Source organism: Leptopilina heterotoma, unplaced genomic scaffold, assembly GCF_015476425.1.
Source record: "Leptopilina heterotoma isolate Lh14 unplaced genomic scaffold, ASM1547642v1 Lhet_19, whole genome shotgun sequence".
Taxonomy (NCBI): domain Eukaryota; kingdom Metazoa; phylum Arthropoda; class Insecta; order Hymenoptera; family Figitidae; genus Leptopilina; species Leptopilina heterotoma.
In genome coordinates this window covers 1,936,865-1,954,961 of record NW_025110908.1, presented here as the reverse complement: position 1 = coordinate 1,954,961, position 18,097 = coordinate 1,936,865, and the positions used below count along the sequence as shown (strand labels likewise).

Genomic DNA, 18,097 nt, shown 5'->3' with positions numbered 1-18,097 from the left:
AATTTCTCAGAAGAATTTTATTATTTACAAACAAAATTGAATTCTTGACAAAAATTTTACAATTTATAAAAATAATTGAATTGTTTCGAAGAATATTTTATCAGAATTGTTGAAAATAATTGAATTTTTATTAACACTCATGAAATTAATTGAATTAAAAATTTTAAATAATATTTTTAAAAATAATTGTATTCTTTCAAGAAATTTTATTAAAATTGTATTGGAAATCATTGAATTCCTCCGAAACATTTTATTATTTATGAAAATAATTGATTTCTTGGGAAGGATTTTACAATTCATGAAAATAATTGAATTGTTTCGAGAAATTTTATAAAAATTGTATTGAAAATTATTGAATTTTTTTTTAAGTAATTTTATTAAAAATTTTGAAAATATTGTTTTTTTAAAAAGAATTTCATCAAAATTGTTAAAAATAATTGAATTTATATTAAAATTCTTGAAATAATAATCGAATTTAATTAATATTTCGAGAAATTTTATTAAAATTCTATTGAAAATAATTGAATTTGAATAATATTTTTAAAAATAACTGTTTTCTTTCAAGAAATTTTATTTAAATTGTATTGGAAATCATTTAATTCCTCCGAAACATTTTATTAGTTATGAAAATAATTGAATTCCTTTGGAGAATTTTATTATTTATAAAAATATTTTCATTCTTGCGAAGAATTTTCTCATTTATTAAAATAATTGATTTCTTGGGGAGGATTTCACAATTCATAAATGTAATTGAGTTTTTTCTTAATATTTTATAACGAATTAAGAAAAAAAAAATTCAATTCTTTCATGAAATTTTTTTTGAAAATAATTGAATTCAAGTGAAGAACTTTATTATCTGGGAAAATAATTGAATTCTCACAAAGAATTTTATGAAAATTTTGTTGAAAAAATTGGATTATTGCAAAAAATGTTACTGTTTATGAAAATAATTGAATTTTTGCGAAGAATTTCTTTAAATTTTTGAAAATAATTGAATTCCAGTTAAAAATGTGATAATAATTGAATTTTTGAGAAGAACATTATAAAATTTTTCTCTAAAAAATTGTATTTCTGCGAAAAATGTTACTATTTATAAAAATAATTGAATTCTTACGAAGATTGTTATTATTTATGAAAATAATTGAATTCTTACAAAGAATTTTATTAAAACTTTTGAAATTAATAAACAAGAATAATTAATTAGTAAATTAGTTAATAATTGAATTTTTTTAAAGTTTGAATTTGAAATTATTCAAAAATTCATATTTGAAAATGCAAAATTTTGTAATTTTCATAATAATAATGAATTGAATATCTCGTTCCACGCAAATAACATTTGCTAGTGATAATAATAAAATTTGAAGAAGAAATAAATAAATTTTTTGATAGATTTTTACGATGGTGATAAATAATAAACTTTTTTTAAATTTTCAGGAAAGCACCGTCTGAGGGTCACGTGGAGGAAGTTGCTTTAGACGCTGCGAATGGAGGAGTTCCTCCAGTTTAGTTGGAAGGCTACTAAAGATTAGTTTAGGACAAACGAGAGTATCTAATTATGGCCTAAGATTATACTCAAAAACAACAGAAAAGAGGAGTCATGAGAGTTTATAAGAAATCAACTCTTCGATTTCTCTTAATTTTTCATGAACTCATTTTATCGGCGCGTGGCTCACTCGCTCTCGCACACACTATTGCATTTCCGAGTTCTGTTTTTCCTCAAAAAGAAAATAAGGACGATATGAACAAACTGAATTATAATTCATCCATGTGCCAGAGAGCAGATACCCTATGGCGTGTCTGCCCTCAAAAATTCCTCTGCTTTTATTTTTCTACCTTTTGTCATCTCTCTTGCGCAAACATTTCTCTTCATCTGTTACATTCTCATTTTACGTTTAATTTTTACTAATGATGTCACAGTTATATTATTATAAATATGTACTTTTAATTATTTACAAAGTTGTATTATAATGTAGGAAGTTATGTGTATAATAAATAAATATATAATTATATAAATATATAAATATATATATATATATTTCGTCCAAATGTAATTTTAAGTTCAAATAAACGAATGTTTTTTCGTAAAATAGTAATATTTTATTCTCACATTCTTTGTTTCCTTAAATACAATTTCAAATTTCATTATCAATATATTCTACAATTATGAAGATATTTTCTCTTAGAATTTCATATTCAATTAACTATTAAAAATATAATCGCTTAATGTTAATTTTCAATTAATACCTGGTATTAAATTATTAAGTTCACATTGACGCAATTCTTAAGTTGTAAAGAATTTTAAGAGCTTGTTTGTGGGATCAGAAATATTTTTGAAGTGGTTCTCCAAGGATTTCTTCGAGTGTTCTTACCGCATTCTGTGCATTCTTCTCAGTGACTTCGTCCTCGTCTTCCAATAATTCAGCCAGGAATGGTACTGTTTCCGGCAAGAGTGGCATAAATTCTTCTCCTAATTTTCGCGCTATTTCCACCTGAAATAGAAATTGAATTACAAAGCAAATTCAAATTTTCGTAACAAATAAAACAATTTAAGAGATTCAATTTACTAAAATTGAAATACTAAAATACTATTTTTGTACTCAAGTTTTTAACGCTCAATTAAACAAGAAAAAAAAACAAAAAAATTAAAAATGAAACAAAATATACTTACAATAGAGTTAAGAGCAGAATTTCTGACATAAGCCTTCGTGTGCCTGGATTTGAGAAGAATTTGATAAACAAGTTGCTTATGTAATGAATCATCAGAAGTGGCAGCGGCGAAGGAAGCCACACATGGAACAATTAAGTCATTAGATCGTTTCTCGTATTCCTCCTTTGTTCCCAGGGTATTTTCAATTTGATCAACTATTGGCTGAAGAAGAATGCTAAATCTTTCCTGAGTTAAGAAATCGTGAGCATTGTATGAGAAGACTCTGAGAAGTGTTAATAAAATAACTTCAATAAGTTCAATTCTACTTGATTCGTCTTCAATCGTCGATTCCTGTACTTCATCTTTTATCGATAAATTATTCGTGCTCAGAAGTAAAGCTGCGTGTTTCAAAAAGTGACCCGCGAAAAGCACAAAGAGCGATTTTAAAGAATCTGCAATCGTCGCTGATAGCCTAGAATTAAATTTTTTAATTGTAATTAAAAGTCATTAATAAAAACCAAAATAAAATAAAAAAGAAAATAAAATATGAAATAATAAAACAGTAAATAATAAAGTAATTTTTTAATTCTTTTTTATTACAATTATTGTAATAAAATTTTTTAGTCAATTTATAAATAATAAAAATCTTTGTAAAAAATTTACTTATTTTTATATAAATAATAAAATTCTTATCACAATTTCACTTGTTTTCATTACAATTTTAATTGATTTCTTCGAAAATTTCAATTATTTTTAAAAATCTTGTAAAAATTCTACGAAAAATTCAATTATTTTAAAAAATAATTTTATTTTTCACATGAGTTCAATTAATTAAAAAACTTTTAATAAAATTCAATTCAAAAATTCAATTATTTTCGTAAAAAATGAAATTTTCGATGAATTTAAATTATTTTATGTGCAATTTCAATTGAATTTCAGGAAAAATTAAATTATTTTTAAATCTTCGAAAGAATTCAATAATATCAATAAATAGTATATTTTTCACAAGAATTCAATTCTTTTAAATACAATTTTAATAAAATTTTTATTTTTATTTTAATAAAATTCTTCACAATTTGAAAATAATTTAATTCTTGACAAGATTTTTATTAAAATTTTTTAAAATAACTGAATTGTTTTGAAGAATTTATTTCAATTTTCTTGAAAATAATTTTTACTGAAAATTTTTAAAATAATTGAATTTTATGGAGAATTTCTTTCAAGTTTTTAAAATAATTGTGTTTATTATTAATTGTAATTAATGATTTTCCTATTAAATTATAATAAAATAATTCATAGAACATTTGATTCTTTTAAACAATTTCATTAGATTTTTTTGTAAATAATTACATTTTTTTAAAACAGAATTTCAATAAATTTCGTAAAAATAATGTAATTTTTTAAAGTAATTTTAATTGAAAATTTAGAAAATAATTGAAATTAACAAAGAATTTTATTAAAAACTTTTGAGAACAATATTGAATTGTTTAGAAAAATGATATTACAATTTTTAAAAATAATTGAACAAGTTAGAGAAATTTTATTAAAATTATCTTGATTATTAATTGAATTTTTCCTAGAAATTTAATTAAAATTGTGTTGAAAATAATTTAATTTCTCGTAATAATTTTATTGTTTACAAAAATAATTGAATTCTTGCCAAAAATTTAACAATCTATAAAAATAATTGATTTGTTACGAAGAATTTTTTATCAGAATTATTGAAAATAATTGAATTTAAATTATATTTTTAAAAATAATTGTATTCTTTCGAGATTGATTTAATTGAATTCCTCCAAAACATTTTATTATTTATGAAAATATTTCAATTCTTGCCAAGAATTTTCTTATTTATGAAAACAATTGAATTCTTGTGGAGGATTTTACAATTCATAAAAAGAATTAAATTTTTTTGAAGAATTTTATCAGAATTTTTGAAAATAATTAAATTTTTTGAAGGAATTTTATTAAAAATTTTGAAAATAATTATTTTTTTAAAAGAATTTCATCAAAGTTTTTGAAAATAATTGAATTTATATTAAAATTCTTAAAAATAATCGAATTTAATTAATATTTTTAAAAATAATTGTATTCTTTGCAGAAATTTTATTAAACTTGTATTGAAAATAATTGAATTGCTCTAAAGAATTTTATTATTTATGAGAATAATGAAATTCTTGCGACAAATTTTATTAAAATTTTTGAATAATAATAAACAAGAATTAACTTTATTAAAGTCTGTGGTTTTTCATTCTGTCCGTTCGCAGTATGAAGTTAGTTGTTAGTTATCATTTGCGAATTATTATCATGATTTTTTTGTTTGTTTATATTTTTCGTGATGTTTTGACATTTCCGATGTTATGTTATGCGGTAGTGCGGGTGTTTTTAAAAAACGTTAAATTGTGACAAGAATTATTGTGTTTGAAAAATCGTGGAAAAATATCTGGTATCAGGCGAGAGGTTACCGTTTTCAGTGGAAAAAAAACTGTAGATTGGTAAATTCTAATTATTAATTAAAATTTTCTTCTTAATTAAATCATTTATATTATTTCATTTTATTTTGTTAAATAAAAATCTCAAAATAACTTAAAAACAAATTTTATTCGTATATCTTATTATTATTATTATTATTATTTTTTTTTTATTTATAATTATAATTGATAATATTTATTGTATTTTGATTTATTATTATTATTGAAAATTTTATGCATTTTTAAAATCTAAAAAAACTGAAATATCGAATTGTCAATAAAAGTTGTATTATTTTCAATTTTCAACGATTATTAATTTTAATTAAAAAATTCAATTTTCCTGAATCAATAAAAAATATCGTTCTAAATTTTATTACATTGGTCGTTTTCGTAAATTACTGTTCAATAATATTAATTATTCAAAATAATTAATTTTTTAATATTTAATTTTTCAAAAATTTAATTAATCTTCAATTATTAACTTATACAGTGCAGGATCTAGAGTCTAAATTTTTTGGGAAGAGCGATCCCTTTAGTGTGTGCTTTTTTTGATTGCTATTATGAGTGATAATAGCTCCTGGTTCTTTTATGTTTAAAAAATTGTTCGAAATAATTAATTTTTCAAAAATGAAAAAAAAAATTCAATTGTTTCAAATTTTAATTAATTTTAAAAAAATGATTTTACACAAAAAATTTATTTATTTTTAAAAATAATTGCAATTCAAAATCTATTTGAATTTAGTATTTTAATAAATTACTTTTTTTATTATGTTAAAAATAAATTGTTTTTTAAATATTTTATTAATTTTTTACAATATTTGAATTTTAAATAATTCAAAAGTCAATTATTAATTATTCAAAAATAAATCAAACAATTTTAATTAATTCAAAAATAAATTATTCTGTTTTTAATAAAAATTTAATTATTTTGAAATCATTGAAAAATGTAATTGTTCAAAATAATAATTAATTATTCAAATATCAAAAATACAATTAATTCAAAATTAAATTATTTCATTTTAAATAAAAAATTGAAATTAATTTATTGGCACTTACGTAAAAAATAAACGTATTTCTGTGTGTGTTTGTGTGTAGAATTAACTTATAAGTGCTTTCTTTTGCAAGAATTAAACTTATCGTTATCTTCTGTTCAAATAAAATATAAAATGTTAACGTTTTTTTTAACACAATATTATAGAAAATAGATTTTCTAAAAAGAAAAAAAAATAATGAACTTAAAAAAAATACTTTAGGCACCGCCTTTCATTTCAACTATTTAAATACTATCAAGTCTTTTAAAGACTATATAAAGTCTTCAAATCATGAAAAATACATAATAAAAAATTGAATTATTCCGAAATAAAATTCAAAAATCAACAAAACAATCAATTTACAATTAGGGCCATTTGGGGTAATTGTAAACAAGGGATAAATGTAAACAATAGATGTTTCAACTAAATTTACAAATTTAAAAATTAGTTTTAAAAACTTGAAAAAAATTGTTCATAAATTTAAATTACTTTAAAAATATCCAATTAAAATTATTAAAGAAACACAATTATTAAACAAAAAATAAAAAATAATTCTTCAGAAAAATTTAATTAGGGTTTCCAAAATTGATTTAATGATTTTTAGCGAAAATTGAATTATTTTCATAAATAATGACATTTTTTGAAGAAATTCAATGATTCTCAAATTTTTTGCAAGAATTTAAATGAAATTCAATATATTAATTTTAATTAAAGAGGCATTTCACGTCAGAAATATCACGATTTGCAAAGGGTATGCCGATTTTCGCAAAAGTTTGTGGGATTATAGTTCTATATAAGAGACTTCTTTCCCCCAAATTTTTTCAAAAAAAATTCAAAATTGTTGAAGATACGCCATTTTGAATTTTAATATTAATTTTATAAAATTTTGAATATCTCGGAATATTGTTTATGGATTTTTATGAAATTTACACATTTTTCAGGTAAAAGTATGTACTTTAAAATGCAAATAAAGTTAATAAAAAAAAAATTAATTTTTAAATAAAAAATTAAAAAAAATTTTTTAAAACAATTTTTTGTTTATTTACTCCTCTCTGAGAAAAATGTTATTAACATATTTGGATTCCTTATGAATTCACCTTTAATTTCATAAAAAAAAATTGATGGAGACTCAACTGGTTCCAGAGATATTGAATTTTTTGTAAAAAAATAGTCATAGTTACAGCAGCAATGCACGACTGCGGTAACGTACTACGCGACTTGTGCAGTATGGTGCTATGGCGCGGCGACGCTTTTTTTTACAAAAAATTCAATATCTCCGGAACCAGTTGAGTCTCCATCAATTTTTTTTTATGAAATTAAAGGTGAATTCATAAGGAATCCAAATATGTTAATAACATTTTTCTCAGAGAGGAGTAAATAAACAAAAAATTGTTTAAAAAAATTTTTTTTAATTTTTTTATTTAAAAATTAATTTTTTTTTATTAACTTTATTTGCATTTTAAAGTACATACTTTTACCTGAAAAATGTGTAAATTTCATAAAAATCCATAAACAATATTCCGAGATATTCAAAATTTTATAAAATTAATATTAAAATTCAAAATGGCGTATCTTCAACAATTTTGAATTTTTTTTGAAAAAATTTAGGGGAAAGAAGTCTCTTATATAGAACTATAATCCCACGAAGTTTTGCGAAAATCGGCATACCCTTTGCAAATCGTGATATTTCTGACGTGAAATGCCTCTAAAATTAAAAATATTGAAACATAAAATTATTAAAGAAGATAGGAAACAAAAAAGTAAATTACAACTAAATCAAAGAAGATAGAAGAAGAAGATATTAATATAGAGAGAAGATATAAAGATAGAAGATGTTAATTGAATAATTTTATATTTCTAAAAAAAATGTATTTTTCATTCTTTCCAGCATTTCCATTTTTTAAATTTATTTAAAACATTATAACGTCATAATAATAATTAAAATACCCTTAAAAATAATAATAATCATTTTAAAGAATTGCTATTTTAATAGAAAAAATATATTTATATATATATTAAAACATAAAATTATTAAAATATTAAACAAAAAAAAAATATAAACTGCGAACAGATATTTTCAATTAATAAATAAAAATTTTAATTTATTTATATAAAAAAAGAAAATGCAAAAATATATTAATTAATAGAAGATGCAATAATTTCTTTAATGGCATTTGAACCATAATGACGTCACAATTTGTTCACAGCATTTGCTAAAAAATTGTGACATCATAATGGTTCAAATTCGCTGAAAAAATAAAGTTTTAATTATTTAAAATAAAACGTTGAAAAAAAAATGCACGCGCGCTCGCGCGCGTCAGTTTTTGCTAGTATTTAATATTATGTACTTAATAAGTGAATTCTTTAAATTTTTACTAATCATTCAAAAATTGATGATTATTCTTGAAAATATAAAATTTTTTAATTTACAAAAAAATAAGAAATGGAATACTGTGTCCCGCGCGTATCATTTGCTAGTTAAATATTAAATCTTAAATATTCAAAATAAAAATTTTAATTAAAAATTTACGTAAAAAATTCTGTTAATATAAAGGAAAAATTTTTAAACTGACTGTTAGTTTTTCGCTGAATACAAAAAATTGTAATCTTTAAAATTTTTAGTAAATAATTGTTCCCTAGGTGTAAACGTTTTTTTTAATTTTTTTTTTTTTTAGTAAAGAATAATTAAATTCAACAATACCTATAGAAAGTGATATTCCGATGCTTGTGCTGTGGATTTCTCGCCGCCCAATCGTACAATCGATAATAAAAAGGCCTAAACGTATCTTCATTTAATTTGAAAATTAAAGCTACCATAGTTTTGCTCGCACTCTCCTCCACGCTTTTTATATCCGACAAGACAGCGCCAAAGTCATCGTCAATTTCCATGTCTTCGGATTGTCCAATTTGCTCTCTGAATTCCAAGGCATTTAAGAAAAATGCTATCAAATTCGGCATGGCGGTATTTAAATCGGAAGTCTGTATGTTCGTGAAAGATTCGGCCAAAATACCCAATAGAGGATCAATGTATTTGTACTTTTTCTTAGATAAAAGCTCGTCGTAGGTATTTTTTACGGCCGGCAATAAAACTCGAAGAGGCACAGAGCTTGCAAGTTTATTTCCAGTTGCCTTTAGTCTCGAAACAACTATTCCTATCTGCGGAGATTTAAAATTGAGTTATTTTCAACGTTATTTATCCTTTTTTTATCCATTAAATTTATGTTTTCTTTTATTAATTTTCTATTTTTACGAATTATAAAGATTGTAATTGTTTGAAATTGTAGAAAATTAAGAATTACATAAAATTCTTACCTTTGGATTTTCAGAATCGGTATAAAGAGAATTGAGTCTGGCGAGTTCAAAGAGTAGTTGATCGAAATAGGGCGAAATTAAATTAGCCATCGTGTCAACTATTTTCTGCAGGGCACAAATGACACTTATCATTATCAAGTCCGGCACTTCTTGATACTTTTGCTTCTCGAGCAGTGTCAATATTGCTGGGAAGAATTTATTGAGAGAATAGAGTGCGTGAATCCTCATTGAACTGCATAATTCTCCGATACATGCTGTTGCACTTCCCAAAACTGGTCCATTTCTATTTTTCACCAAAAGAATCGTCATCTCGAGAATCTGTGAACAATATTGTCATAAATAACAGGAAAAAACAAATTTAATTATTTCCAAAACATTTTTTCAAATTATTTCACATTTTTCTTGAAAAATACGATTATTTCTACTTATTTAGATTTTTATTGAATTTTTAAAAAAAGGTAATAAAATTCTCGGAAATATAAAATTTATTTCAATAAAATTTGACGAAAATAACCATTTTTTGATAATTTTTCAATTATAATTGCATTCGGGAATTAAATAATCTTCAACCAATTAAAATTTTCCAAAAATCTCAGTTTTCAGAATTTCTAATATATTTTTAATTTTTAAAATTACATTACTTTTAAAAAACTTTATTGTAATTCTTTCAAAAATTAATTTTTTTCTAGATTTCTAACTATAAAATTATTCAAAACATTAATACTTAATTTCTCTAAATAAATATTTAAAAAATTTTCAATTAATTGTAACTTTAAAAATTCAAAATTTCAAAAATATTTCTAGATTGAATTAAATTAAATTATTTTTTATAATTTTTATTAGATTCTTTAAGAATTGAATTATTAACAACAAAATAAAATAAATGTCACTTAAAATACAATTAACAATTGAATTGTTTTCAATTAAATTTTATGAAATTTCGATTATTCAAAAGATTTTCATATTTTCGTATTTTTAAAATTAAAAATTTCAAAAATGTTTCTTAATTGAATTAAATTCAATTATTTTTTATAATTTTTATTAGATTCTTTAAAAATATTCTTTTAAAATACAATTTAAAATTGAATTGTTTTCAATTAAATTTTATGAAATTTTGATTATTCAAAAGATTTTCAATCAATTGTATTTTTAAAATTCAAAATTCCTAAACTATTTCTTAATTGAATTAAATTCAATTATTTTTGATAATTTTCATTAGATTCTTTAAGAATTTAATTATAAAAACAAAATAAAATAAATTCCACTTATAATGTAATTTAAAATTTCATTATTTTCCATTCATTTATTCTTGATAATTTTGATTAGATTCTTTAAAAATTGAATATAAAATAAATTTCACTAAAAATACAATTCAAAATTCAATTGTTTTTAAATAAATTTTATGAAATTTCGATTATTAAAAAAATTTTCAATTGTATTTTTAAAAATATTTCTAAATTGAATTAAATTCAACTATTTTTGACAAATTTTATTAGATTCTTTAAATATTGAATTGAATTCAATTATTTTTTATATTATTTTTATTAGATTCTTTAAAAATTGAATTATTAAAAACAAAATAAAATAAATTTCACTTAAAATACAATTTAAAATTGAATTGTTTTTAATTTAATTTTATGATATTTCTATTATTCAAAAAAATTTTAATTAATTAAATTTTTAAAAATTCAAAATTCCAAAAGTGTTTCTTTAATTTATTTGAATCCAATTAATTTTGATAATTTTCATTAGATTCTTTAATAATTGAATTGAATTCAATTATTGTTGATAATTTTTATTAAATTCTTTGATAATTTAATTGAATTTCAAAAAAATTTGAATTGAAATTTTTTGATAAATTGAATTGTTCAGAATTTTGAAATTTTATTGTCTCTAAAAATATTTACAATAACTCCAACAATTCAATTATTTTCCAGAATTTTTAATTAAAATTGTTCACGAAATCAATTATTTTGAATGGTTTTCAGAAAGTTTTATGAGAATTTAATTATTTAAATACGAAAATTCAACACTCTAAGAAGAAAAAAATTTAAGAACAGTTTTTAATTTTTGCTGTAAAATACGTAATAAATTTCAAAGAAAACATTACTTACGGGTTTGAAATTTTGCGGATGCTCTGCAGCGAGGAACTTGGCCAACAATTTAATGCTAATTAAAGCAGTCTGTTGAATAATCTCCATCTCCTGACTCACCAGCTTATGAGGACCTTTAAGAATATCCGAAAATGAGTCCATTAAACTCAACAAATCGTCATGATCCTGATCTCCAAAGTTCCTCTGTTGTAGTCTCGCATTCAGTAACTCTAACGCTTTTCTCCTCACACTCAAGAGTTCATGACCGACGAGCCTCTTTATACTCTCAATGAAAGCCTTATTCGGCAACAAACTATTTACCAAATCCAAAATATCATACAAATGCCTCAGTAATATCTTCCAATACTTCCCCTTTGGTTTCCCTTGATGAAGTTCAACACTTCTCGAAACACTCTGAATCATCAAAACCAATTCGACGATTAATTTATCGAAATCCCCCATCATTTCGTTCATTGCTTCCAAGTCCAATTCCGCGATACGATTAATAAATTCAGTACGAGAGAGAAGTTCACTCAAAAATTGAACAATCGTGTATTTATAGTGTCTCAATTGTTTCGGAGAATTTTTCTCCACATTAAATATATGATTGCTTTTAAATCGAATTTTTCCTATTCGCTGATGATCCTCATCAATTTCAATGGGTAAACCTTTGAGGAACTGTACCAATTTCACGCAGATATTGATCATTGTCTGCGGTGAGAATTCCAAGGAAATCTGTTGAGCGAATTCCATTTTTTGCGCTGGTGCTCTTTGTTGAGCACCAATTCTTTGGGCAGGCAATTCGTAACTTTGTGACAAAACGTGACTCTCGAACGTCAACAAATAATAAAGATGAATATAATTTTCCATAAATTGCAAAAGTTTGACAAAAATAGGAATTCTTCTATGTTCCGGAATATCGGGCAAAGAAGTGATGAATAGTCGGAGAATTTCACAGGCTTTATTTTCATCGTTACCGGAATTCACCACAGGAATAATTGTCTCTATTGTCTTCGATGTGATTTGAATCGAGTAAGAGTCCTCCTGTCGCAAGACGGAGCTACCCATGAATGTGAAAATTGGCATAATGTTATGTAGAGCACTCTGGGTGTCGGCTATCTTAAACAATTCGACTAAAAGCGACAGGGCATAATAATGAGTCTGTGGATTTCGTGAAATCCTGATGCACTGGGCTATCAGGGCGATATGCAAATGTGCTCCTTGAATTGGAAGGGATTTCCCGGCGAGGAGATGGAGAGCCGAGAGCACTAGTTGATTTGTATATTCAACAGGATCTTGAATTTCGAAACTGAGACAAGTGCGAAGTAGATCGAAGAGGGGTAAAATGAGAATCTCCTCGTTTTCAATGTTACTCGCGGTTTTGATAAATTCCAGTAGAGTTACTCCTCGTTTCCATTTATGCGTGTGGATCACTTCCGGATTTTGGGAAACATTCATGAACTTCCTTCGTGTTTTCGTTGCACTGCCTTGAAGTTTCTTTGATTCTTCCAATTCGGTCATTTGCTTCAACTCGTTGACGATAAATTGAGCGTTGATTCGAATTCTCCTGAATGCTCTGCTAGCTTTTGAACTCACAGTGCTTACTTCACAGTCCGTGATTACGTCGATTAATTTCGAGAATAAATTCTTTTGTAATTGAGGAGAGATCGTATGGAGGTTGTCGAAGAAAGTCTCGTCGATCTGCTTTATAATTATCATACTAGGCGATTTGATGGAATTTTTCACGGAAATTTGAGAAGTGTGGTCTGACAGACTCAAGTCGAAGAGCTTCCAGACATTTTTACACTGGAGAGCACTCACCGTACTGCTGTTAATTCTTTGCAAAATGTTCGTTAGGCCGATGCTGACGTACTTATCATCCGGTTGTGTCTTCGCCTTCTCGAGAAGTTTCAATCCTAACGGAGCCAAAGTTTTCAAAATTGTCGAACCATTCACATTGACCAGCACATCAAGCAGTTGAGAGGTGATATGAATCGGAATTTTATCACTCTTCACGATGTCGAAAAGCATTTTTTGCGTCTCGAGCAATTTTTCCCTTACTTCATCGTTCAGTAGGTGACGAACGTCCGGATCTGGCGATAACAAAAAGTAGAGAATTAAACAAAGTTGATCGGAATCAATGTCTATTTCATGATTTCGAGATGTTAATTCCTGCAACAAAGGGAAGAAACCCTCTCCCGAGAGATTGAAGGTCTGTGAAACTTTTTTCAGAATATTAACAGCGATATTTCTGCACTTATCGACTCGTGATGTTAAACTTATCAACAAGTTGCTGATGAACACTTGATCCTTAAAAACCCATTGGAAAGATTTGCAGTCGTTTAGAAGTTTGAACGTCATCTCGAGAGCGTGGTAAGAAATTTGTGTTTTGACAGGTTCATTGAAAAGCTGAGACAAAAATCGAATCAGATTTTGCAAATCCGCAAAGTGTCGTTGAAAGAAGATTTTCAAACACCACAAGAAATGCGCTTTCGTTTTCTTGTTCTTCGTCCCCTCGAGGTAGATTTCAATCAATCTGACAATCAACCGACTTCTGTCTTCGTCCCTCTCGAAGTCGAACATAAAAATCTCGGGTTTGAAATCGAGCCGCCTGTGGATCATTTCCAAAACGTAGGTTCCAGCCTGCAGTGGGAGAATTCCTTTCGTTGTCAAAGCAAGAGCCTCCGGCATTTTTTGATCTGTCAGGTGGGAAGTATCCGGGAGGAGTCGAACATTTTTGTAATTCTTTATCATTTTGGAAACGAGTTCGATGGCTTCTTTGGCAACTTCAAACGAGAGGGAACCCACCGGTACTCTACAAACCGAACCTAGGAGAAGCATATTAAAGAATAGAAAAGCTGCATTTCCTTCGGACATTTGTTGCCTCATCGTATTTATTATTACATCGGTGGGTGGCAGTAAATCCTTATTTAACAGACTGTGAAAGCTCATAGACACCAACCACTCGGCAATCATCGTCGATTCCTTCTCCTCCTTAGCCACGATCCTAATCTGCTCCAAATTCGAAAGACTCTCCCCAGATTCGCTTTGCCTCTTCTCGAGATCCTCCTCAACTTCTCTTTTCAATGCCCGGAAGAATTTATTCTTCCTCCCGAAATTCGAATCCAAAATCTGTAAACTAAACTCAACGTCATCATTAACAATGGGAAAGATATACGGCAGCACCACTAGAAACACACTCGCGTCGTCATTCTCACAAATTTCCAACAAAATTTTCAAAGCTGGTTCGGCTACAATTTTCCTACTCTTCGCACTGCACGTCGACACCAGAACTATCAACTTCTGGACCAAAACATCGACGGAAAACAGTTCCTTCAATCGCCTCGTGGAGAAAGAGACTAGAGCTCCAATAACCTTATCCTCATCATCATTGAACCGATCCAACAAAGTTTCGTAAATCGATTCTTTGAAATTTTCCGAGATTACTACGGAATTTTTCGAAATTACTTTCAACGCCAAAATTCGTTGCTCTGGATTCGCGTGAGAGAGATTATTCAAAATCTCCAATGAACCTTCCGAATCCCTAGCACCCTCGTGCCAAGACATGAGAAACTTTAAATTCGCCTTCGCCTCTTCGCTCTTCTCGGAAGAATCCATAATCTTCTTCAAATTCCCATCAAATTTACTAGGATAACTTTTCTCCAGTGATTTATACAAATTCTTCAAATATTGCTTCGACTCTTCCGTCGTCACTAGAGACACCAATTTATTCCTTAAAATAGACGATAAAAAGATATCCACTTCCTTGTCCAAGGAAACTTTTTCAAAAATCTCATCCACCGTCTTTTGTATACTCTCCGATTCACTCGGATTAATCAAAATAGAGCGAAGAGCACATTCTAAGAAAGCCCCAACAAACTTTGATGTTTTCACTCCGGAGGATTTGATTTTAACTAGATTTTCCACAAACCAGGGTAAATTTGACAAACGCCCGACTAGTTTGTCAGAAATCTTCGTTAGTGGATTGGTGTAAGTATTGTAAAGCGAGATTAAAAATAGTAACGTTCCATAGTGCATATTAGATCGTTTAAAAGATTTGTATAGAAGATAATCCATCGTATCGTCTTTGAGTTTCACTTTTGTGTTGAGAATAAAAAGAATCATGTAACTACCGGCAGCGAAGTCTTGGATAGAACTCGACAATCCAGTAAGAAGAGCTGGAAGTAAGTGATTAATTTGAATGTCAGAAATAACGCTCAGTCGATTAATTGACTTGACCATGGTGGATGTGTAAAAATTGTACAATGTTGCTAAACTCGTTGCTTGCGATCCGTAAATTTTCGTTGCATTTGTCACGTGATTACAAATCAATTTGAAGAAACCATTATCGGAGGTGGTGCGATTTATCAAAACTAATGATGAGAGAGGTCCTCTGGTTTTTTGAACTGATTTTAACCAGTGCCATTTATCGGTGGGATCTGATACTTCTACTAGTTGCAATGCTCTAAAAATAAATGCACAAATAAATAAATAAAAAATATCTATAAAAATAAAATAAAAAAAGTAAAATATATCATGGTGGTCACAAGTTTCAGTTTAACAATTTCCCTGACAATTTATTGACATTAAAATTACTTTCCCTTCTACTAATTATTCAAACATTTTCGAAAATTAAATTAAATTTTTTAAATTTGATAAAAAAATGTGAAAAAAATTTAAAATAGGGGTTAAATTGTGACCACTGTGTTAAATTATTTAAAAAATAGTAAATGATAAACAGTTTTATAATTCAGGGTAATTATATTAAAAAAAAAAAAAAAAATATCAAGAATCAAATTTAAATTTACCTTGCAAACATGCGCGTCTCGAAGTAAGGAAGAATTAACAAAAGAAATTGATCCCTGTTGTACTGGTGGATACGAAATCTGCGAATAAGCCATTCTAAAGCTTTGTGAGAATAATCCAATAGAAAGTAAGGAGCTAGGAGTATCAAAAATTTCTCAATATTCGCATCTAATTTTTTGTTGAGCTTAGAGCCTTGAACAGCACGCTCTAAATTCAAAGAACTTTGGGCAAATAAAGTTCCTTCGAATTCTTCAAAAAGATTGCTTAGTTTAATTAATTCCTTCAATCCACTTAGACCTGAAATAGATCACATTTTTTTAATATAACATTCAACATTTTTATTTCTTAATTATCAAAAATTAGGATTTAAATGTATAATTCAAATTATTATAGGATAAAAATCTTTTCAATATTTTCATTGTGAAATGTTCCATATGTTCCGAATGTTCAAAAGAACGATATTTTTCGCCAATATAAATATTTTCTAAAATTGTAATTTTAGAAAATATTTATATTGGCGAAAAATATCGTTCTTGAAAAGCAAAAACAAAAGAAACATTTAGAATCTTTATAATTTAGCTTTTAAATACGTGAAGCAATTTTAATTTTAATTAAAGACGCAAAAATTTTATATTTACGAAAAGAATAAATAAATTTCGTTTATTTGAACGTTTAGAAGAGACATGAACTAATGTTTAAAAATGAGTAAAATTTAAATATAAATGTAATATAATATATAAAATATAAATAAACATTTACCAATGTTTAAGACATTTTCTCTGTCAAGATTAGCAGCATCCTTAGGATCAAATAACAAACTAGGCCTTTTCTTGTCTTGGAGCAACAAAGTAGTTTGAGGTGCTCGCAACCGGTTCAATTGTTCCGCAAGAGACGTCGTCATTCTAACAATAGAAATTAAATTAGTAATTACTTTAGAAAGAAATAAATCAAGTAAACTTAACGTTTAATTTCAATACTTCGTTTTCAACGAGTAATTATAGAGTATAATTAGTAATTAGTAAATAAGAATTTACATTTCGTAATATAACCTCTAAGACAATAAGTTATCAAATTGATATAATATTTAATAATTCGAGTACTTTATTGAATTGTTAATTTTGAACAGAAAAATAGAAGATTTACAAAAATATAATTTTCAGAGAAATTTTTATAAAATTGACCAAAAATTTAGTTCAAAATACAATGTTTTACAAAACATAACCTCATATTGAATAAATAAATGTTTCACTCACTTGGTTATTTCTGTTATTAAAAATCAAAATTTCCACTTGGTGTTAAAATAAAATTTTTTTTATTTATAAACATTAAAATTGAACATCTCAATATTATAATTATTATTTTATTGAGAGATTTTTATTAAACTTATTTGAAAGACACAAACACGTGCATGTTACAGCCGTTGGTACTTTTACGCATCAACTATCCCCAGAATCTAGTAATAATTCTAGGGAATTTTTAATTTCACCTTAGCCAACCTTGCCCACCAGACACAAATTGAGCGCGAAAGTTGAATCATACAGTTGAGGAGCAATTTTCAAAAGCAAAAATTTTAATTTTAATTTTAATTTAAGACTCAAAAATTAAAATAAACTTAGGAAAATTTAATATTTTCTTACAAATCGATCTGCTACTGTTGATTTTAGAAAAAAATTTTAAATAGTCCACTTTTCGACTTAATTTTTGACTTTTTATTAAAAAAAAGTACCAAAAACTGTA

General features: G+C 25.9%; 2 protein-coding genes across 2 annotated transcripts in view; one reads left to right on the top strand and one right to left on the bottom strand.

Moving 5' to 3' along the window:
* LOC122500680 overlaps positions 1 to 2,017 on the top strand; it is a 62,298-nt gene extending 60,281 nt beyond the window's left edge. The window contains exon 10 of the mRNA XM_043609731.1: positions 1,435 to 2,017. Coding sequence (XP_043465666.1) covers positions 1,435 to 1,507 — 73 coding nt within the window. The 3' untranslated portion in view covers positions 1,508 to 2,017. The remainder of the gene's footprint in view (positions 1 to 1,434) is intronic.
* Positions 2,018 to 2,074: 57 nt separating this feature from the next.
* LOC122500675 (HEAT repeat-containing protein 1) lies at positions 2,075 to 18,029 on the bottom strand. The gene is made up of 8 exons (XM_043609727.1): positions 17,614 to 18,029; positions 17,120 to 17,262; positions 16,363 to 16,657; positions 11,576 to 16,019; positions 9,462 to 9,779; positions 8,851 to 9,305; positions 2,669 to 3,119; positions 2,075 to 2,489 (listed from the first exon to the last, which is right to left on the bottom strand). Exons 2-8 carry the CDS (start codon positions 17,259 to 17,261, stop codon positions 2,319 to 2,321), a joined length of 6,276 nt encoding a protein of 2,091 aa, XP_043465662.1. The 5' UTR covers position 17,262; positions 17,614 to 18,029; the 3' UTR covers positions 2,075 to 2,318.
* Positions 18,030 to 18,097: the final 68 nt, after the last annotated feature.

Excerpts from the sequence above, each read along its gene's own strand:
- LOC122500675 (XM_043609727.1), bottom strand. The coding sequence starts at position 17,261 with ATGACGACGTCTCTTGCGGAACAATTGAACCGGTTGCGAGCACCTCAA. Across the intron at positions 16,658-17,119 it reads AGAAAATGTCTTAAACATTG|GTCTAAGTGGATTGAAGGAA; the intron begins GTAAATGTTTAT and ends GATCTATTTCAG. Across the intron at positions 3,120-8,850 it reads CGGAATATCACTTTCTATAG|GCTATCAGCGACGATTGCAG; the intron begins GTATTGTTGAAT and ends ATTTAATTCTAG.